General features: G+C 43.5%; 1 protein-coding gene across 1 annotated transcript in view; it reads right to left on the reverse strand.

Moving 5' to 3' along the window:
* LOC138283582 (NXPE family member 1-like) overlaps nucleotides 1-20,049 on the reverse strand; it is a 64,337-nt gene extending 44,288 nt beyond the window's left edge. The window contains exons 1-2 of the mRNA XM_069221519.1: nucleotides 19,872-20,049; nucleotides 18,004-18,023 (exon numbers count right to left, since the gene is read on the reverse strand). Of these exons, the coding sequence (XP_069077620.1) occupies nucleotides 18,004-18,023; nucleotides 19,872-20,049 (198 nt within the window). The remainder of the gene's footprint in view (nucleotides 1-18,003; nucleotides 18,024-19,871) is intronic.
* Nucleotides 20,050-23,269: the final 3,220 nt, after the last annotated feature.

Here is a 23,269-nt window from a genome sequence, read left to right on the forward strand (position 1 = left end):
TAGTGCACTTTACTAGGAACTTAGAAGTAAATTAAAAGTGCTGATTGGCCATACGCTAATTCCACCATGTCCTATTGCAAACAAAAATGAATTCAGCAAAAAGTAGGAGAAGGAAGGCAAAAAGTTTGGGGATGACAGAAAGACCCAGGTCCAACACTTATTAAAATTGTATCCATGTTTACAGCCCTGCAATTTCTTTGTTCCAATTGGACTGTGTAGCATTTAGTTCCGATGTGTAATTAAAGTACTCACTTTTCATATAAAAGATAATCACTGTACTGGACATTAAGTTATTGTGGCTATTGATTGGCTTTTGAGTACTGAGCTCTTGTCCCCCAAAGTGCCTCTCTGAGAAGCCTGTGACTACTCACCATTGCTTATCCTGCAAGTCAAGTGTGGCAAAGGTTGCACTTTGCCAAGTTTTCAGAGCCATAGTAGGATGAACCCTAGAACCCCTGTGGGAAACAGCTTCAACCAGTATGTTTTGGGGCCCCAGACACCCCTGTCTACCTGTGCTCACGCAGGGAGTCTAGCATTTAAAATGCATGCAGGCAATGCAGGAAAACAGGTTACTATCTGTGAGAAAGTAGCCTCTTTCTAGCCTTGTTACCCCCACTTTTGGCCTGTTTGTGAGTGAGTGTCAGGGTGTTTTCACTGTCTCACTGGGATCCTGCTAGCCAGGGCCCAGTGCTCATAGTGAAAACACTATGTTTTCAGTATGTTTGTTATGTGTCACTGGGACCCTGCTAGCCAGGACCCCAGTGCTCATAAGTTTGTGACCTATATGTATGTGTTCCCTGTGTGATGCCTAACTGTCTCACTGAGGCTCTGCTAACCAGAACCTCAGTGGTTATGCTCTCTCTGTACAAATTGTCACTAACAGGCTAGTGATCAATTTCACCAATTCATATTGGCATACTGGGACACCCTTATAATTTCCTAGTACGTGGTTCTGAGGTACCCAGTGTATTGGGGTTCCAGGAGATCCCTATGGGCTGCAGAATTTCTTTTGCCACCCATAGGGAGCTCTGACAATTCTTACACAGGCCTGCCACTGCAGCCTGAGTGAAATAACGTCTGAGTGCGGAGGACACCATTACACGCGTGCACTATACATAGGTCACTACCTATGTATAGCGTCACAATGGTAACTCCAAACATGGCCATGTAACATGTCCAAGATCATGGAATTGTCACCCCAATACCTTTCTGGTATTGGGGGGACAATTCCATGACCCCCCGGGTCTCTAGCACAGAACCCGGGTACTGCCAATCTGCCTTTCCCAGGGTTTCCACTGCAGCTGCTGCTGCTGCCAACCCCTCAGATAGGATTCTGCCCTCCTGGGGTCTGGGCAGCCCCAGCCCAGGAAGGCAGAACAAAGGACTTCCTCAGAGAGAGGGTGTTACACCCTCTCCCTTTGGGAAAAGGTGTCAGGGCTGGGGAGGAGTAGCCTCCCCCAGCCTCTGGAAATGCTTTGATGGGCACAGATGGTGCCCATCTCTGCATAAGCCAGTCTACACCGGTTCAGGGATCCCCCAGCCCTGCTCTGGCGCGAAACTGGACAAAGGAAAGGGGAGTGACCACTCCCCTGACCTGCACCTCCCCTGGGAGGTGCCCAGAGCTCCTCCAGTGTGCTCCAGACCTCTGCCATCTTGGAAACAGAGGTGCTGCTGGCACACTGGACTGCTCTGAGTGGCCAGGGCCAGCAGGTGACGTCAGAGACTCCTTCTGATAGGCTCTTACCTGTGTTGCTGGCCTATCCTCCTTCCTAGGTAGCCAAACCTCCTTTTCTGGCTATTTAGGGTCTCTGCTTTGGGGAATTCTTTAGATAACGAATGCAAGAGCCCATCAGAGTTCCTCTGCATCTCTCTCTTCACCTTCTGCCAAGGAATCGACCGCTGACTGCTCTGGACGCCTTCAAAACCGCAACAAAGTAGCAAAGACGACTACTGCAACCTTGTATCGCTGATCCGGCCGCCTTCTCGACTGTTTTCCTGGTGGTGCATGCTGTGGGGGTAGTCTGCCTCCTCTCTGCACTAGAAGCTCCGAAGAAATCTCCTGTGGGTTGACGGAATCTTCCCCCTGCAACCGCAGTCACCAAAAGACTGCATCACTGGTCCTCTGGGTGCCCTCTCAGCACGACGAGCATGGTCCCTGGAACTCAGCAACTGTGTCCTAGTGACTCCCACAGTCCAGTGACTCTTCAGTCCAAGTTTGGTGGAGGTAAGTCTTTGCCTCACCACGCTAGACTGCATTGCTGAGTACCGCGTGATTTGCAGCTGCTCCGGCTCCTGTGCACTCTTCTAGGATTTCCTTTGTGCACAGCCAAGCCTGGGTCCCCGACACTCTGACCTGCAGTGCACAACCTCCTGAGTTGTCCTCCGGCGTAGTGGTATCTTCTTTTGTGACTTTGGGTGAGCTCCGTTTCACTCCTCTTTGTAGTGCCTGTTCCGGCACTTCTGCGGGTGCTGCCTGCTTCTGAGAGGGCTCCTTGTTTTGCTGGACGCCCCCTCTGTCTCCTCACGCGATTGGCGACATCCTGGTCCCTCCTGGGCCACAGCAGCATCCAAAAAACCTAACCGCGACCCTTGCAGCTAGCAAGGCTTGTTTGTAGTCTTTCTGCATGGGAATACCTCTGCCAGCTTCTTCAGGATGTGGGACATCTATCCTCCAAAGGAGAAGCTCCTAGTCATCTTCGTTCTTGCAGAATCCACAGCTTCTACCATCCGGTGGCAGCTTCTTTGCACCCTCAGCTGGCATTTCCTGGGCATCTGCCCAATCTCGACTTTGTCGCGACTCTTGGACTTGGTCCCCTTGTTCCACAGGTACTCTGGTCCGGAAATCAACTTTGGTTACATTGCTGGTGTTCCTTGCAGAATTCCCCTATCACGACTTCTGTGCTCTCTGGGGAACTTAGGTGCACTTTACACCTACTTTTCAGGGTCTTGGGGTGGGCTATTTTTCTAACCCTCACTGTTTTCTTACAGTCCCAGCGACCCTCTACAGGCTCACATAGGTTTGGGGTCCATTCGTGGTTCGCATCCCACGTTTGGAGTATATGGTTTGTGTTGCCCCTATACCTATGTGCTCTCATTGCAACCTATTGTGACTGTACATTGCTTGCATTGCTTTCTATTGCTATTACTGCATATTTTTGGTATTGTGTACATATATCTTGTGTATATTTGCTATCCTCATACTGAGGGTACTCACTGAGATACTTTTGGCATATTGTCATAAAAATAAAGTACCTTTATTTTTAGTATATCTGTGTATCGTGTTTTCTTATGATATTGTGCATATGACACTAGTGGTATAGTGGGAGCTTTGCATGTCTCCTAGTTCAGCCTAAGCTGCTCTGCTAAGCTACCCTTTTCTATCAGCCTAAGCTGCTAGACACCTCTTCTACACTAATAAGGGATACCTGGACCTGGTGCAGAGTGTAAGTACCCCTTGGTACCCACTACAAACCAGGCCAGCCTCCTACACTATCCCGCTGTGTATTAACAGTCCTCTTTCATTCTTTGAAGCAAGGTACCCCTCCAAACATATAGTGATTTTATCTTTGCTTTAGACCATGTGCAGTGCTCCACTGCCTGTCAGCTAGATTCACACTATATAAATGCCAACTACATTCATTCATACATGCATGGTGAAGCACCCCACTATGAAACATAGGCTGAATCGCTACAATGGCTTATCATTAGTATTATCACATATGGGGCAGATACAGTGTAAAACCTTGTGCCATTGCTTTGCTGAACAGGAAAGGAATTCAAAAACTGTAATTAATTGCTGGAGTCAGAGGCAAGCTAGTTGAGAGAAAGACAAAGTAAGAACACCAAAGGCAGGTTTTTGATTAGTGCAAGATAACAAAGATGACAATGCTTTGTTTTGTATGGGTGAATCATGAACATTTATGCAATGTGGGAGGAGATAGTGCAAGATATAGGGTGACCAGGCTTCCTAAGCTACAAATGCGTGCAGGCTAGTGACCTACTACTACAATTTGTTAACTGAAATATATATATTTCTTAGGAGTTAGGAGTTGTTTAATGACAGTTCCCTCAGTTCTGTATTACATAACACAATGACTACCAAGTGCCTACATGTCTTGCATGGCACTTTCAGCCAGTTCTAGCCATTCAGCCAATAAGAATAAGCATCATGTGAACCAATACTGTTAATGGGAATAGCCAAGATACAAGTCTCAGAATACCTAGTACTGTTAGTTTAAAATACAGCTAGGGATGTCAAGCATGGGCTGGGAAATTTAGGAGTACTGGCATTCCATTTGCTGATTTAACTAACCTAAAAACTTTATGCTTCACGTTGCACCCAGCTGACAGTCTGAGCATTTATCAACAATGGTTGCAGATGCAACTTCAGGGCTAGGCTTGGGAGAGGCCACAGCAGATCTTCAAAACTCATAGTGTAATGGTGTCTGGGTGAGTCTAGCATGGGTTTGTAGTCAAAAGGTACCCTTCCAGTACAATATACCTAGACAAACTGTAAATCTTTTCTTACTTTGTATGTGTGCTGTACAGTGTGGCAAACAAGTAAGGTCAGAAAAGACAAATAAAGGTATTTCTCCTTTTAACGCCTGCTTCAAAGTGGCACTGTTTTTTGGTGCTAATCCCTGTCTACTATTGATAGTAGATAGAGGTTTGCATCAAAAACATGGGTGGAGCACCCATGTACCAGACATGTGATGTGCCTCTGATGCAGATCAAAACAAAGCAGTGCTTTGCGCTGCTTTGTGTTACTCTTAGGCAAGTTTTTATTGTGGGTTTGCGTGACTTTTGTGATGCAACCCTAGCACAAAAAGATTGCAAATCTGACTCTAAGTCATTTGCCCAGAATCACAGAACATTGGGTCAAACACTGAGGCTTGGGTTCAAAACCGACGATAAACCACATCTCCAGCCAGAAATATACATGTAAAAACGCTCCCTTTCTTTCCTATTTTCTCTGCTTTTCTCAGAGTGCCAAGGTTTTGAAATTAGATGCAATATTTGATAATAAATTGCATCATCTAAGTGTTGTGCTATTTTTACATGTTGCCAATTGCTTGAAAATAAATTGCTGCCAATTTCTTATCCTATTTTATTGTTCTTCTTTGGCTTCACATGGAGTCAAATGAATGCATTTTGAAAAACCTCATGTAGGGGATGATTACATACTGCAAATTCTTTGGAATGCCATGAAATTATACAAACATTGGGCCTAATTTACAAGAAATGATGCATCATTACATTGAAACAACGATGTGTCAAAAATACTTGTGCTACGGTACACCAGATTCTTACGCAATGGAATCGCCATAGTTACAGTATGGCGCACCATGGGGCAATGAACTTGGCTGCAGCAGAAAAAATTACTCATCCGTTTGCTTTTTGTCACAGGCAAATCTGATGCTACTGCTGCAAAAGTGGGTAATGTAAATCAGCCCTGCACCACTTTTGTTCATGGAATGTAACAAAAAACTACCAAAAATGATGCATCAGTGGACAAGCAATGGCATACTTCACAGAAGGCAGCCTATGGAGAAGGCAGCAGATGCAAGGACCACTACTCTAGCACCATCCAGGATGTCCAGGCAGACTCACTAGGAAAGAGGAAGAGGAGGTTCAATCTTTAGTGAAAATGAGAATGATATCTTGATCACTGAGGAGGCAGAGCACCAACATCAGCTTTTCGTCACCTCAAAATTGCCACTAGGGAGGAAAGAGACCATTTGGCAGCCTATCATAGACAAGATCAAAAACGTGGGACAAGAAAAAAATATCTGTATCTGACTGCAAGAAGCAGTGGTACCATTATAAGTGCCAGACAAAAGAGAATCTGGCCAACAACTTGAAGACAGCAAGGAAGGAGGGAGTGCAGTGCCCCAGGAGGAGCTGGATGCCTTGTAGGAGTGGATGGCAGTTGTCATCCCAGACAGTTTGGTGGCTGGTGTCCACAGAGAAGGTAGCATAGCACACAGGGAACAATCACGGATACAGGGTACAATTAACAGGGGGCAATGGGGACAGAAAAGTTGTGTTGTGTAGCACAGTTAGCTACGTCCCAGTGCTCCTCTGGGCTGCATGCAGAGCATAGGACAGGAATCTGGACCATGTCCTATTAACTTTTACTGAAATGTCACTCTCACTGCCCACTAATATGACCGCACAGCTCAGTCAGTCTCTGACACATGTGTAAAGCGCATCACCAATCCATGTCAACCAGTGTATACTGGCATGAGTACTGCAATACACAAAATGAGTCACCAGAACCATAATTCAAAAACATGTAAGCCCAATCACAAGGTAAGCAGCACAGGGCAGCAATGCAAAACACCTTTCTGTGCTACTGGGTGCCACATGGAAAGGGGAGAAACAGCTTGTAATGACTAGATATTGTGCATTACTGTTCTCTGCCCCTGCATTGATCCACACTGGGCAGGACATTGCCAAATTGGCAGTACCCTTGCAATATTTGTTAAGGTTGACTGCATTGCAGACAGGATTGTCCCTGTGCAGGAAGGGACACCCTCATGCACACAAACAATAATGTCTAGCATTGTACTCTTCCTATGTGTGATGCAGAATGCAGCACACAAAGAAAGAGTAAAAAACAAAGAAACACCTGCCTAGGTTCAGTGAACTAGGGAATAAGTACCAAGGCATGTTGTAAGAGACAACACTCCTTGGTACAGTCCTTCCAGGGAGGTGTCACTGCAGCCACTTGTTTAGCCTTGCTGTAATACATATCTCCAATAGCAGAAAAAGCTGTGCAAAGTTGAGCATTGTGGCATTGTATAAATGGGTCTGCAGCTTCCCCTACTGGTGTGTCACAAACAGTGAAGTAGCAGCAGCAGAAGCTGCATGAACATATTCACCATGGACTGCAACAACATGTCATGCATGGACACCCCAACCCTATACAACCTGATGGGAAACATGCGGGTCCCCCTGTACCTTGACGCTGCTGTGTCTGAAATCAGCCCATGAACATAAACATGCACTGTTACAAAGCCAATAGCATGTACCTGTCAAAGGGGAAACAGCTCCCCTCAGTAGGGTGAGGATGAATGGGGTCAGGTGTGTGGTATGTGAAGTATTAACACATAGAGATATACCACGAGCCAAATGCAGATTATTTCTCATAACACTACATATCACTCAGCTGCCCTCATGTGCTTGGTGACAACACAGTTGTAATATGGCATTTTTAGGGACCAGCTGAACCCATGTATTGTACTAAATCAGGTTGAGTCAGGGGCAACGATCGTGATGCACATCAGAGAACCATGTTTTGGACCTCAAACAATTAAGGATTGTCAATCTGGCTGAACTTCCCTCTTGGCAATCTGATCATTCTCTCCCTCACTGAAACACTACTCTTCCACATATGTAAAATGCAATGTATAGCCAATTGGACTCTGCCTAGACATTCTGTGGCTCTGATGAAATGTTGGGGTTGTTGAACCAAGAACTGCCATTTGCGACTTGCTTCTATGTCCACTTGTAAATAAAATCCCCTTCCCCATAGAGCTTGGTGTATGTATTTTAATTATAAGACAGAGTACACTATGTTGTTTTCCTGGCCTGTAACACAGATTCACAAAATGAAATTGTGTGCAATAGACACATCACAAAATGAGCCCAGGGCAAAGACAAACGTGTATGGGAAACATACGTGCATCTGAACTAACAAGTAGTTACCAAACTTTACATGTATGAAGTTCTACACATAAAAATCTGTCAATGGTCATGCAAAAATATGTGACTGCCCAGGTGGCAGATATGTTAATGGATGCTAGCCCACCATCAACCATGATGTGACAATCAATTGGTTCAAAGGAGAGTGAGGACATTAATGGGAACAGTTTGTTAGCCTACATAACCTTGAGAACTTACACTTGAATCACATATTTGCTGTTACATAACATTTAGCTTCAGTTACAGCACAGCTTTTCGATGAAAATTTGTATGTGGCCTATTCACCATCCACAGCAAGAATGTCACTTTCTCCACACAACCATGTTGGAAAATCCATTTAGTCATTTCATTTCAAACATACTGTGAGAAAGTAGCCACTTTCTAGCATGGTTACCTTAATTTTTGGCCTGTTTGTCAGTGTGTTTTTACTGCCTCACTGGGATCCTGCTAGCCAGGACCCCAGTGTCCATAGTTTGAGACCTATTTGTCAGTGTGTTTGTACTGTCTCACTGGGATCCTGCTAGCCAGGACCACAGTGCTCATAGTTTGTGGTCTATAAGTGTTGTCAGTATGACTGACTGTGTCACTGGAGTTCTGCTAACCACAACTCCAATGCTTATGCACCCTCAATGTACCACATTTGTCACTATAGTGTAGTGACTCCATATTCCAACCCTGGATCCCCCTTATAAGTCGCTAGCATATGGTACCTAGGTACCCAGGGCATTGGGGTTCCAGGAGGTCCTTATGTGCTGCATCATTTCTTCTACCACCCATAAGGAGCTCATACAAACACTCCTTCAGGACTGCCATTGCAGCCTGATTGACATAGTGCACACACTATTTCACAGCCATTTTTCACGGCACCAGGTAACGTATTTCTCACCTATATGTCTAACATTCATTTACTGAAGGCTAGGTGCAAAGTTACTGTGTGTGAAAGCACCCTTGCACTAGCAAAGTTGCCCCCACATTGTCCAGGACCGATTTCCCGGACTTCGTGAGTGCAGAGACACCATTTTAAGCGTGCACTACATGTAAGTCAATACATACATGTAGCTTTACGATGGTAACTCTGAATATGGCCATGTGAGGTGTCTACGATTGTGAAATTGAACCCCCCCATCCAAATCAGGCATATGAGGGCCAATTCCATGCACCCTGAGGGCTCCACCATGGACCCCCGTACTGCCAAACCAGTTCTCTGATGTTTCCATTGCAGCCCCAGCTGCTTTCACCTCACAGACAGGTTTCTGCCCTCCTGAGGATTGAACAGCTCAATTCCAGTAACACCTAACAATGCATTTCCTTTAGGAAAGGGGTGTTACACCCTCTCCCATTGGAAATAGGTGTTACAGGCATGGGAGGGGTATCCTCCCAGAGCCTCTGGAAATCCTTTGAAGGGCACAAATGGTGTCCTCCTTGCGTAATCCAGTCTACACTGGTTTAGGGACCCCTAGTCCCTGCTCCGGCATGAAACTGGACAAGTCCCCTGTCCATCATCACCCCAGGGGTGGTGCCCAGAGCTCCTCCAGAGTGTCCCTTAGCCATCGTGGATTCCAAGGGGTGGGGACCCTCTGGGAGCATCTGAGTGGCCAGTGCCAGCAGCTGACGTCAGAGACCCCTCCTGATAGGTGTTTCCCTGGGTAGGTAGCCAATCCCCCTCTTAGGGCTATTTAGGGTCTCTCCTCTGGGTGTTTCCTCAGATTTGGTTTGCAAGATTCCTCCAGGACTCCTCTGCATCCTCTGCTTCAGCTTCTGAGTGTCGGAACAACCACAGACTGCTCCAGGAACTGCTGTAACTGCAACAAAGTATTCAGGAAGGCTCCTGTGACCTGCAACATCAGCTCCAGCCAGCAACTGCAACAGTTTCCAAGATGTGCACGCTCTGAGAACTGGCTGTCTTCACCCTGCACCAGAAGAACTGAAGCAATCTCCTGTGGAGTGATGGAGTCACTTCCCTGCTTCAGCAGGCACCTCTCTGTGATGAAGACCAGTACTCTGGGACTCCTCTTCTGTCACCAAGCGTGATCCCTGGAACACAGGTGGTGGACCAAAGTGACCCCGACTGTCCAAAGGCCCAGCTGCCCAAATTTGGTGAAGGTAAGAGCTTGGCTCCCCGTGCCAGAAAATACCCCTGTGCATCACATCCTCTGCAGCTCCTCGGGCTTCTGTGCACTTCTTCCAAAATTTCTTTGTGCAGAGTGTAGCCCAGGTCCCCAGCACTCCATCCCGTTCTGCACAGCTCTCTGAGTTGTTCTCTGCCGGTGCAGGATCCTCCTGAGTAGTGCTCTGATGACCACACTTTGCAACTCCTTTGTCCCCGTGTCCTGGGACTCCAGTGGGTGCTGCCTGGTCTTCTGAGGGCTCTCTGAAGTGCTAAGAGCCCACTCTGTTGCCCCAGTCCAAGTTAAGACTCACAGGTCCCTTCTAGTTCCAGGCAGCTCCTCTTTAATGCAAACCATGTACTTGCGTGAACCAAGGCTTGTTGGCGGAATCCAGTGATGCAAACAGCCTGCATCCAACAACTTGATGTGGGACATCTCTTTCACCAAGCAGAAACCTGCAGCTGTCTTCTTTGGTGCATTTTTGTACTTTTCTTCCAACCAGAGAGTCCACTTTTGCACCTTCTTCCAGGTGAGCAGGGGCTCCTGTTCTTACTGGACTCTTCTTTAACTTCTGGACTTGGTCTCCTCTCTCCACAGGTCTTCAGGTCCGGGAATCCATTGTTGGCTTCTTGCAATCTTGCTTGGTTCTTGTATAATCCTTTACCACGACTTCTACTGTGTTTTGAGGAAACGTCCTGTGGTGGGTAGTTTACTTACCTTTGGTGTTTTCTTACACTCCTACACACTACACTTGACTAGGGTGGAATCCGACTTTCGCATTCCACTATTTTAGTATATGGTTTGTGTTGCCCCAGGTCCACTGAAATCTATAGTGTTTTTCACTATTTGCACTATTCTATGACTGTTTACTTACGTGATTTTGATTACTAGTGTATATATTGTGTATAATACTTACCTCCAGAAGGAGTATGGCCTCTAACATATTTTTGGCCTTGTGTCAATAAAATAAAGTATCTTTATTTTTGGTAACACTGAGTATTGTCTTTTATTGTGTATAAGTACTGTGTGACTATAGTGGTATTGCAAGAGCTTTGCATGTCTCCTAGTTCAGCCTTGGGTGCTCTGCTAAAGGTATCCCTAGACAGCCTAAGCTGCTAGACACTGCCTAAATTTCACTAATAATGGATAACTGGACCTGGTACAAGATTTAAGTACCTTAGGTACCACTAGAACCTAGGCCAGCCTCCTACAGTCATTGCCCACACCTGTAGACCATATCATTGGTCAGCTTAAAAGAAAAAAGGAAGATGAGCCGGTCAACACACTTTTGGCAAACTGACACAGTGGGTCTGAATGTCTTGTGACATATACATTTAGGAGCATATCTGCAAGCGGCTTGCCCCGCAGACGCATCACTTTTTGTGCTGCATCAGTGGCGCAGGCTGGAAGCCCAATATCTACAAGGCCATGCAAAGCCCATCCAGTTGCTGTTTGAGGCCTAGGTGCCATTTGGTGCAGCAAAAGGACGAATGATTGCCTCCGTAGCCGGTAGTTGGTGATGACCTCATCCTCCGATAGGTCAAGGTGGCTAACCCACTGCCGATATGCACACTCCTTTCTCCTGCTCTGCCTTGGGGTGAGGAGTTGGGTGGCAGTGCTTATGGATGGGGTGGTGGGAGTTGTCACCTTCTCAGTGCCACTCCCAGCTGCAATATGAGGAGCTCCATGATGTCATTGAGCTTACCAGACTCTTCTCGCTGTGTTCTCTTTATGTTACAATGCCAATGTGTCATTTCCTATGCCTGGGTTATGGATGCCGAGGAATTTTGAAGCATTTTTTTTACAATTGGGTAAACTTCCTTCTGATGCATCACTTTCAAATAGCCAAGCATCTTTTTTATGGTAAAACATATGCAGGAACGCCTACCTTACATACATTTATATTTACTGAAGCATACAGGAACAGGCAGAGGAAACATTTAATGCAGGACGACTAAAAGTGACACATCGGCTACCTGTGTCACCTTGTAAATATGGAGTACTGACTGCACCACCAATGCATCAAATATGCTGACGCATTGGCTGCGCAAGCTCCTTGTAAATAAACTCCTAAGTTCCCACACATTGACACTTATGAAAAGGCATAGGGGAGCGTCTACACATGACAGCCTCATTTTTGCCTTCCCTGTGGTAGTGCAGACCGCTGATGATACAGGGACAATTATCTGCCTGTCAGAGTCTATCTGGCACTGGGGAGCATTGGTTAAAATTTCAGTCTATACAGGTGGACCAAGATGGGTGAGTTCCAGAGTGGAGTGATGATCAAATGAAATGTTCTGTCCCACTGCAGCCCCACCTTAGATTGTGGTATTCATGATGAAATAATAAATCACTTACATGCCCGGGAGCTGCATGTCTTGATTTTTTTGCAAAAGGCACTAATAAGAGGGATAAGCAATCTGCTGCTCATGGCTCTTCTCCTTACCCGAAATCAGAAAAAAATGCAAACAATCGCACAAACATAACAATGCAATCCAACAGAGGGTCCATGATGCCTAACCAGAGTCTGCAACTTTTTACAAAATAAATATTAGCAGATTATTGAAGTAAACCTAAAAAAGCAAAATTTAAAAATGAGTATTTTAAAATGCTCTGTAAATGTGAAGGAATTTGAAACTGGGGGCTAACAATTAAGTTGATATCCTTATCTTGATTTGTGGGAGCAGCTCAAGCACAACAAACAGAATCTAATAAGGATGATTGGTGGCCCCAATAGAAGCACTCCAATGTATGGACAAAAACATTGTGCATTAAGTGCAAAAAAGCTAAAGTGACATGCTAGAATTTAACATATCACACGCTCCGCCTACCCTAACACAGTCTCAGTCTGCACACCAGCTATCATAATGCAGCAATCACATAGTGCACAGGACTGTCAAAGTACAAATACAATATACTGTAGTTAGTTTGCATTGTGTTTCAAGTTCTACAGCACTTCATAGGCTTGGCAAGGCATCAAACCACTTTGCAGATTGTTAGGGTTGCAAAATCTGTTCCACCCATTTATTCCACCCAGATGTTTCGCTTGATGATCACCCAGTTTTTGGACCTTTACTGTGAGTGAGTTTCACTACTCAATTGTCGGTCTGAACTGTCAGAAGGACAGGCTGAAGAGGCTCTAACTTAGTGTACTCCTGCTTGGCGCACTTTAGGTGTACCAGCCTTGGGGTTCACCCCTGAGGCCCCCTGAAGTTCTGGTTTGCAATGGCATTAGTTTGGCTGGCAGGTGTGGCCCCTATTGATATGATGTAGAATGCAGGTACGCATCTTCTGAGGCATGACCAGGTGACCAGGAGGGGACTATCTTGAGTGAAGGGGCCCTGCTAAAACTCACTTGAATTGTTTGGGTGACTCCTCTGGGGGGGGTCACCAGTGATTACACAATGTCACCTATGGTATTTCCCATCTGCCAATATATATTTGTAAATTTCTGTGTAGTATTTAGTAGTGTGTACAAAATAAATGTACTTCTTTTTTAAATGGACAATCATTTATTGAGTGTTGTTACTGCGTGCCAGTGATTGGTGATTACTAGCCCACTCCACCTCCCTTGAGTAGGCCTTAGACTGCTCTGCCTCGCTACTTTGTGAAAGTAAAGTGCTACAATGGGGTGTTTGGTTCCCACTGAGGAAAATGAGGAACTATTACTTGTGCTGGTTACATAATTAATAGGCCGAATTCCAACAGTGTTTCCTATCACCATTATCCCGGAGGATTGTCACATCAATCTTCTTAGTTTCAAGTCAGAGAAAGAAAATAAACAAGCACCCTCAGAAGACAGTGCCTGACATTTAACCCTGGTCTTTGAATACATTGCAAATGGGACAAAATGAGAACAACATTTAAAGGCCTGTATAAAGACATGGAGCACTCAGAAAGATACTGTATATAAGGTTTGGGCAAGGAAAGATAAGAACTCAAGCTAGATGGCCTAAAACAAATAAAGCCTGCAAATGGAAAGCAAGAAAATGTGAGTTACAGACCACAAAGCCAATAGCAAGCGACTGGCAGAATGCATTCTAGGTCAGTTTTTCGAATGCCACCAAAATGTCTTTAGCAAACCAGACAGTTGTGCTGTCTGGGAGGCTGCAACCTAAAAAGAGACACTCTGACCCACTCTACAGTACAATCCACACAACTGTGGATATTACAGAAGAAGAATGGCTCAGCTGACCTGCAGACCTGTACTCTTCATCCCAGGTAAAAATTACTCAAATAGTCAGCTGACTGACCTCCTGTTCTGAGCTACAGGGACACAACACGCTTCAGATGTCTTCCAGCAACTTCCCAGCTGAACCTACTGCACTGGACCTACCCTTACCTCCATCTGGACCTGCCTGAGCCATGCGGGCTTCTGCTGGAGTGAGTCCCTGATTCTCAGAGGTATCACCCACGTCCTGGGCACTTGGTGTGGCATCACTTAAGCTCCTACTTGAAGAAAAGGAGTAAACCTGACGTTTTGGAGCTCTTTGCATCCGCAAAAGGGCCTGTTCATGCCAAGCTCTTACGTTCATGCTGACCGCCAACTTAAAGCTCCAGTGAACCTTATTCTTCAAGTGACAGTGACAGCCAGGGACGACTGGAATGTGAGATCTGCACTTCGTGCTACAGCATCAACAACCTGCTGTGACCGATGCCATGAATCCCTAGGAATGACTAGCTGCAACACCCAACAGTATCTTTGTGCTATAGACGACCTCCCTGCTCCTCGCGGCCTCTTCTACCTCAAATGGATTTCTTTGTGTTGGACTTCAGACGGTCATTTTTTCAGTGGGATTAAACTGGTCTCTGTATCCAACCCACACTCCATAGTGGTCAGCCTGAACTTGTGGCTTTCATTCGGTTTTGCACGAGCAGATAACCGCGATTCACGCTTTATGCTTTTAGGTGCTATACTTATCTTTTATCTTTGAAATTGCACATCTTCAGTTCTACTGATTAAATTTTGTTGTTTAGCTGTCAAATAATTTAGCAATTTTTTTTTTTTCAAATTTGGTATGAGATTGTTCATATGTTGTGTTCTAACTTTATTACTGTTTGTGTGCTGCAGAAATTCTTTACACATTGCCTCTAAATTAGGCCTGACTGATTTTGTGCCAAGTTACCACATGATTAAGCACAGATTAATTTAGTGACTTTTGTGGCTCACCCTGAGGGGGATTCTGGCTGTTGCTTGAGAAGGGCTCACAACCACTCTACCAACAAACCGGTGTTCAGAATACATTGGTGTTCAGTGGTGGGTTTTAAAACTTGTGTTTTTGCAGTGGCATACAGTATTTTTTGTAACACAAAACTGAAAGTATAATTAATTTGATACCAATTCAATTTTTCTAAAAATCTTCTTGATGGGCTTCTTTTGCTTTTTCCAAATTAACTTCTATTCCACCTGAGTTTGTACATCTGTGATCCTACCTCAGGCATTGAGCTTGAGTTTAATAATCTGAAGAGCTATACTGTGGATGAGCTCAAGGAATTCTTCAGGGAGAAGAAGCTGCCAACAACCAATGGTTACAAGACGCAGGAGCTCCAGAAGACCCTCAGGACTTGATGAGAGGCACATTAAGTACAGGCTATGGAGGAGTAAAATGAGTAGGTGGATGTTGAAGAGAAGCAGAAGAGAACAAGATGAGGCTAAGGATGGCAGCCCCCTGATCATGGTCCCAGAACAGGCAGGCTGACCTACAGGAGTGAGCTCCCTTTCTAGATCCAGTACAAGCAGTTACATCCATCTCTTTTTCATAATCTGTCCCCAGAGGAGTTGGAGGACAGGAGGGCTGAGAAGGAGTTTCAGCTGGACTAACCCAAATAGGAGAGGGAGTGGTTGGACAAAATATTGAGTTGTAAATATCGGGAGACACAAATATCAGAAAGTAAAATAATGTGTCACAAAAATATTGTGATGCAGAAATATCATTGCCAAGAATATCATTCTTTAGGTAAGGAAAATCACTGTTAAGAATGTTGTTTTTAATATCGTTTTCAATAATTTAGGTCCAAAAAATATTTTGTTTTAATTATTTTAATGTGATTTAGTTTATACATTCATTATATTTGTTACTATTTTTTGCATAATTTGTATTAATATTGTTCTAATATAGTTTCTAATTTCAGGTGATTTAGATGTTATAATATAATTGTTAACAGTAGTTTTTAGTGTTATAGATGGCTGATCGGCTTGTAGGGGATAGGGTGGTAAGTTAATTACATAATAATTCAGTATGTTTAATTAAGTATGTGATCTGTATTATATATGTACATTGTGTAATACTGATTTATTTAACTTATAGTTTAGATGTGGCAAGGTTTGCAGGGGTATAGGGTGTGAAGTTTATTAAGTAATAATTAATCAACCATAAATTATTAATTTATTATTAATTATTGAATTGATTATTGATGATGTGCCTTTTTGTAATATTGATTTCTTTCAGTTACATTTTAGGTGCAGGTTGCTAGGTTTGTAGGATTAAGAGTGGGAAGTTAATTGAGTATTTTTTAATTAACAATGTAATTAATTTGTTATTATTTTAAATGTACTATTCATTATGTAAATTGTGTATTAACTATACAGTTTATTTATAATTTAGGTGCAGGCTGCTGGGTGTGTTGGGGTAGAGAATGTGAAGTTAATTAAGTAATAATTGACAATTATGTTTTAATTAATTATTATTGATGTAATGATTGATTACCAATTATTTAAACTGTTATACCTATATAGTTATATTTATATTTGTTTTAATTTATGATTAGTGAATTGTTTATTAATTAGTTAAATTGTTTACATATTTTTTAATGGTAAATACATATTCATATATATTTATGGTAATTAATAATGTTTACATTAAAACATTTACATTTTTTCTAAGTTAATAGGATTATTCAACTATGTAATGTGTTTGAAGTGACATGCTTTCCCTACTGTTGCTTAGACTGGAGTGGCACTAGTAAATATTGCCAATGTGAAGTGCAATGCTTTCTATACTATTGCACAGACTGGAGTGGGAATGTTAAATTGTACCCCTGCAAAGTTCAGCATTTTTCTATAATTGCGCTACTTGGAGTGGGAATAGTATATCTAAACTCTCCAAATTCCAACTCTTTCCCTACTGTTAAGCTGTTTGGAATGGAAATAGTAACATAAGCCCTTCAAAGCCGTACAGTTTACATAAACTGGAATGGGAATAGTATATCTATTCTTCACAGACTCTAATGCTTTGCCTAATATTAGGAATAATCTATCTTTTAGTAGTATTTGTTTATTTTTGACATTTTATTTTATTGGTTTACATTTTTATTTTTTCTTAATTAGAATAGTTTTTGGAATTTGTTTTGGTTTTTAATTTTGTTTATACTTTATTGATTTGGTAATATATTTCTTGTTTTTTTAATTGAAATGTTCATATTTCTTATGTTTCGATTGAATATATATGTGTATTTATATATATGAAACATACACGCACATAGGTGTGTGTATTTATATATAGTATTACATTTTAATAAAATGTAATTAATTTACTCTTTATTAATAATATATATTAAAATATTTATGATTTACTACTTTACAATACATATTTATTAGAAAACAATATGCTTATATATTTTGAATTATATTAGTGTGAAACGATATATTATACCCGATATTTTTGTACTTACCATTAAACGTATCAGGACATTATAATTTTGTAATCAATATTTGACCCACACAATATATATGTCAAACAAAGTTTTTTACATTGTTATTGTGTCAATGAACTGGAGAGTGAAGTGGCTAAGGAGGAGGCTGCTATAAAGATGATGGCATAGGAGGCTGCTGCCCAGAAGGCCCGTGAGGAAATGAATTTGGCAATGCAGGAATTAAAATGACCGATGAGCTAAGTCTCTCAGAGAGACATAATAGCAAATAGAGTCTAGAAACATTGGTGGCTGCAATAGCCCAGTGCCCACTGGAGACAAGTGGGTCTACATTCTCAAGGATCTACTGTCTAACTTTTGTTGTGGGAGTTGACATAGATTAATCGTTTCAGTCCTATGAGGTTGCCCTGGAGATGCACAGGGTCCTTGAGGAATGCTGGGGATCCAGTCTCTGGAGGCTCTTCCCTGGTGAAGGAAGGGATGCACTGTTAGCCCTAGTGAAAGGGGGTCAGGTTGCCATCATGAAGGGCACTCTTACCATGAAATATGTTCTTTTTCCTGAGAAGAATAAGCAAAAAGTTTAGGGACAGATAGAAGGTACCCCATCTGCCCTTGGTGGATTATGTGGATTATTTTTGCAAGGCACAGGATTATTGGGAGAAAGGCAGTGGTGTGAAGGATTACCGAGGTCTTTACAATTCGTTCACCAAGGAGAACATGTTCAGGAATTGTTTTATAGAGCTGGGTTAACATCTAGTGGGAAGTAAGCTCACTCACCCTATGGAGATTGCTAAGGGGGAGGACTACTGGCTCAGCACCAGCATCTACAAGAAGGTACCTGGGAGTGACCCACAGAAGTGTGGTTATGGCTTCTCCCAACAGAGTGAGGGGGAGATTCATGGAGACACATCCCAGGGTAAGAAGGGGAAAAGAGTTCCCATGCCCGAGCTTAGAAACAGGGGAAGTTTCTGATAGGCAGTAGCCCGGGGTGCCCCATTTCCAACCCCGCTGCTTTGATTGTTACCAGCTATGACACAAGCAAGGGGACTCTGTCTGTCCTAAGAAACCACCAGTGGTGGAAATTCTACAGGGGTGGCCAGTGTGGACTTAGTAGTCCCCAAGGCAGGTGAGAGAACATGTGCAAATCTCCCTTAGTTGGGAGATATACTCCAACAGTAGACTTTTGATGCCTGAGGGTAGAAGCCATCACTTCTATCAGATCACAGTGAATGGGATCCCTGTCACTGCTCTGAGGGATGCTGATGTCACCAGACCATGGTGGTGGAAAGGATAGTTTCCCTACATCAGTACAACAAACAGGTATGTAGGGCAAGTCAGGCACAGGGGCAGGAGTTTTTCTATCCAATGGCTTAGGTATCCCTGGGAAGTGGTGGGAAGGTGACCCAGAGATAGGTAATAGTTGGTTCCTAGAGGCCCATTACCTGCATTTTGGTAAATTTGTAACCAATTTTAGAGAAGCTGGAAGGGAATGGTCACCCAGGGTACTCTGAAAGCTCAGGATTCTGGGGGTACCACTCCCAAACAGAGGGTACAGATACCCAGATGGAGGGGTAGGGGGAAGAAAGGAAGGCTCACACCTGACCCCTGTCCAGCCAGAGAAAATCACACATTCTTCAAATTACCTGTTATGTTATGTGTTATGTTATACGATTTGTAAAGCGCATGGCTACCCTAAGGCTTCCCAGCGCTAGCGGACCAGACCAAGGCTAAACATAGAGGACAGTCAGTTCTAAAACAGCCAAGTTTTAAGTTCCTTACGGAAGATGTATTCCTGGCTTCTGAGACGAAGTCTAAGAGGGAGGGAATTCCACAACTTGGCCCCCAAATAAGCCATTGTGGCACCACCCCATCTAACTTTTTAAAATCTGGGTAGGGAGGCCAAAGCTGTCGAAGCTGATCTAAGAGCTCTATTCGGCTTGTAGAAAGAGGCGAGGGTTCTTAAAAGCGCTGTCCCACAGTTGTGAAGGGACCTATGGATACAACACAAAGCTTTGAATTTGATCCGCTGTTCAACCGGCAACCAATGTAATGAAACTAATGCTGATTTTACAGAAGTGTGTCTAGGGATGTCTAAAAGAAGGCGGGCCGCTGCATTTTGTACCTGCTGCAACTTATTTTTCACATATAGGGGAGAGCCAAGAAATATGCCATTGCCATAATCAAGTCTCGAGAGAATAACAGCTTGAATGATAAGCCTTTTTGTCAAATATGGAAGAATTGTAAAAACCTTCCTCAGAAGTCTCAGTATCCCAAAGCAAGTAGCCGATATATGTTTGGCATGCTGATCCAACGTTAGCCCAGGATCCAGCCATATCCCTAAGCTCTTAATGTATTTCTTCGGAAGTGGAAAGTCAGCTAGAGCACTTGGAACTGTGAGTGCCTTACCTGGACCAGGGTCATACCCCAGAATCATGAGCTCTGTTTTGTCACCGTTAAGTTGCAGTCTGCTGTCCATCATCCATCCTGTAGCTGCCTGTAAGCGAGAGGACAGTGAAGAACCATCCAGATTAACATTATCTGAGAAGGATACCACCAGTTGGGTGTCATCCGCATAGGACTCCATGGATAGGCCAAAGTATTCCACTAAGTCCGCTAAAGGTGCCATATATATATTAAAAAGCGTAGGGCTAAGCGACGAGCCCTGAGGTACACCACAAACTGGATTAAAATTTGTCTGAGAAATAAGATCGATCAAGGACCTGAAATGATCTGCCCTCTAAAAAGGAGGTCAGCCATGCATGGGCGAGCCCCTCTATTCCTATGTTCCTCATCCTTATACTCATGACTTGATGGTCTACGGTATCAAAGGCCGCACTCAAATCCAGAAGTATAACTCCTGTTGTATGACCAAGATCCATGGCCTTCCTCGCCTCTTCCTTAACTGCAATCAATGCAGTTTCTGTGCTGTGCCGGGGTCTAAAACCCGTTTGTGTAGGGTAGAGACTGTTATGTGTTTCCAGAAAAGTAGGGAGTTGAGTATTGATATGTTTATCTAAAATTTTGGCCGGTGTCGGTAGTAGAGATATGGGTCTATAGTTCTTGAGATCTGCCATGTCCAGGGAAGCCTTCTGTAATAATGGTTTGACTATGGCGTGCTTCCACTGATCCGGAACTAGGCCCCTAGATATTGAGGCATTCAAAATGTCCGTAAGAGCCGGACCAATCACTGTCCATCCCAGAGCAATTATATGTGGGGGAGCTGGGTCAAGGGGGGATCCTGACTTAAGTTACTTGAGCAACAAGCCAGCTTGTTCCTGAGGAAGGAGAGTAAACTGGGAAATAGTAGCAATGCCCTTCCTTGTGTCAATAATCAGCTCTTCTGATATGGGTATATTCTTAGGGAAGTTGGAGTAGATATTCAAGATTTTATGTTGAAAGAAACTAGCTAACTGATTACTGTATACTACGGAGGCCTCAATAGGATTCTCTTTGACTGGTGCTTGGAGAATATCTTTTAGCACCTGAAACACCTCTTTAGGGGAGCTGGCGGCTTCTCCAATTCTATCAGCATAGTAGGAGCTCTGTGCTATTTTTATCTCCGTATGATACACTCTGATAGCTTTCCTATAGCTGTCCCTGTCCTCTAAAGCATAAGATTTTCTCCACCTTCTCTCTAACCTTTTACAATTTTTCTTAAGAAGGTGCAAGTGTGGGGTGTACCACGGAATACTGTCTTTCCTGCGCGGACCCTTTTTAGCCCTTAAAGGCAGTACTGAATCCAGACTATTGATGATCCAATCATTAAATGTCTTTACGTCAAGGTTCATGCTGTTGAGGGACAAAGGTTTACAATTTTCCAACACCCTTGTCCAGTCCATGATACTGAGCTTATGCCAACATCTACCCACCTAAGCAGGAGGCTTGGGGCTATTCCAACTGATATCAGTGGCTAAATCCAATGTAACTAGGAAATGATCTGACCAAGCCAAAGGCGTGGGGGGTTTCGGAGTAAGGGAGGTCAAATTACTGAACACTAGGTCAATAGTATGACCATGTTCATGATTAGGGCCTCTCATCAATTGCTCTAAACCCAGCGCCTCCATATCACCCATAAGACGTCTTGCTGCTGGCTGAGCTAAATTCTCAGCATGAATATTAAAATCACCTAGGACAGTAAAATTAGGTCTCCTACATACATGATCAGCGATACTGCTAGAAAGGGAAATTAAAAAGTCCTCTGGTGACCCCGGGGGCGGTAGAGGAGGAGTCTTGAAAATGTAAATGAAGGATTGAGCTCCATGGAAAATAGCATGGCATCCCCTTCTACTACATGGAAGGGCTGAAATTGCATTTTCAAGGAATCCCTATAAATAATAGTGATTCCTTCCCCTCTAGATATAGTCCTATCTACCCTGGCTATTAAATATCCCGGAGATAGTGCTAGAGTGATGTCCAGCCCTGACCCTTCATGCAGCCAAGTTTCAGTAAGGAAGAAGGCTGTGGGTGCCACTTCACTTAATAAGAGGTTTATATCCAATTTGTGAGCTGGCATTGAGCGAGCACTACTTAGTAAGAGAGTGCTATGACACTGCACTGCCGCTGCATCACGGATTAAATAGGGAATTCCTGGGCTGCGGTATGAAAGAAAACTAGACCACTGACCCAGAATAGCCGGAGCAAAAATGGCGGCCGCACCCGGAACTGGCCCTAACAAACAAGATGAAAGCCAGTTCAGTGCAAGGAATGGGCGAGAAAGGCCGAAAGACCAAAACTGCCCCCCAATAACTGACTGGCCACTGAACACGGGCCCAGCTCAGTTCACATGAAGCCCAGTCACACCTTCACACATAAAAAGTTTAAAACAGATTAAAATTTTAGGAACAAAACTTGGTAAAAGTAAGTAAAAAAATTACTGGCAAAGACTGTCGCCTCTGTTTCCCTAATATAGCCTGAGTACCTCATCTTGTCAAACAATTATCTATCTTGGAATGTAAGCCCCAGCAACTAGAAGGCCATCAGAATGAAGAAAAGGAGCAGGCAGAAGGTGAAACTATATATGATTATGCATTACTGGACTTAATATCGCAAGACACAACCTCTGAAAAGTCAGAATTCAAAGTATATAGCAACCTGATAATGAAATAAATATCAATGAATGAAAGATTTCTACAATTCCGTATTCAAAATGGCAAGAGGCAACTACTGGAAAATATAAGTACTGGGCAGTCAACATATAAGAGTCACAAAGTTTGCAGGAAGCAAGACCAATAATCTCATCATGCTGGATCTCAATAACCCACATCTTATGCAGGCATGACACTTGTAATGCACCAAATTTCTGCAGGTGTGTAATAAGCAAACTTTAAGTAAGAGGTCATGAGGAAAGAGGTCGGGAAAACCAGGAAAATTAAAAGTGATAGCCCAGAAATTAGAAAGATTTGCACAATGAGCTACAGAAACCACCTGTATAAACAGGAGAAAAGAAATAGACAAGGCAACAAAAAAGGTCAACAAAAATGCGGATCTGGAAATTAGCCCCAGAAGATCAAATGTAAGAATTCAGGGATATCCCACAGACTTGGAGGGGGAGGTCCCAAGAAGAATTTCTTTGAAAAACGAATCAAGGAAACATTCCTTACTGATTTTCATATTAAAGACCTTGCCATAGCCAGAGCCCATTGTGCCCCTTCCACAAACCTAGGAGTGATGCCCCTCCATATAACTATAACCTTTTCAATTTCATATCAAAAAGGAAATTTTAGAAAGGTTTCAGATTCTTTATCACTTCCCTAGAGTATAATTATTGAAAACTCTCAAATTTAGCCCACAAAGCTGCATGGAGA

Source organism: Pleurodeles waltl, chromosome 3_1, assembly GCF_031143425.1.
Source record: "Pleurodeles waltl isolate 20211129_DDA chromosome 3_1, aPleWal1.hap1.20221129, whole genome shotgun sequence".
NCBI lineage: Eukaryota > Metazoa > Chordata > Amphibia > Caudata > Salamandridae > Pleurodeles > Pleurodeles waltl.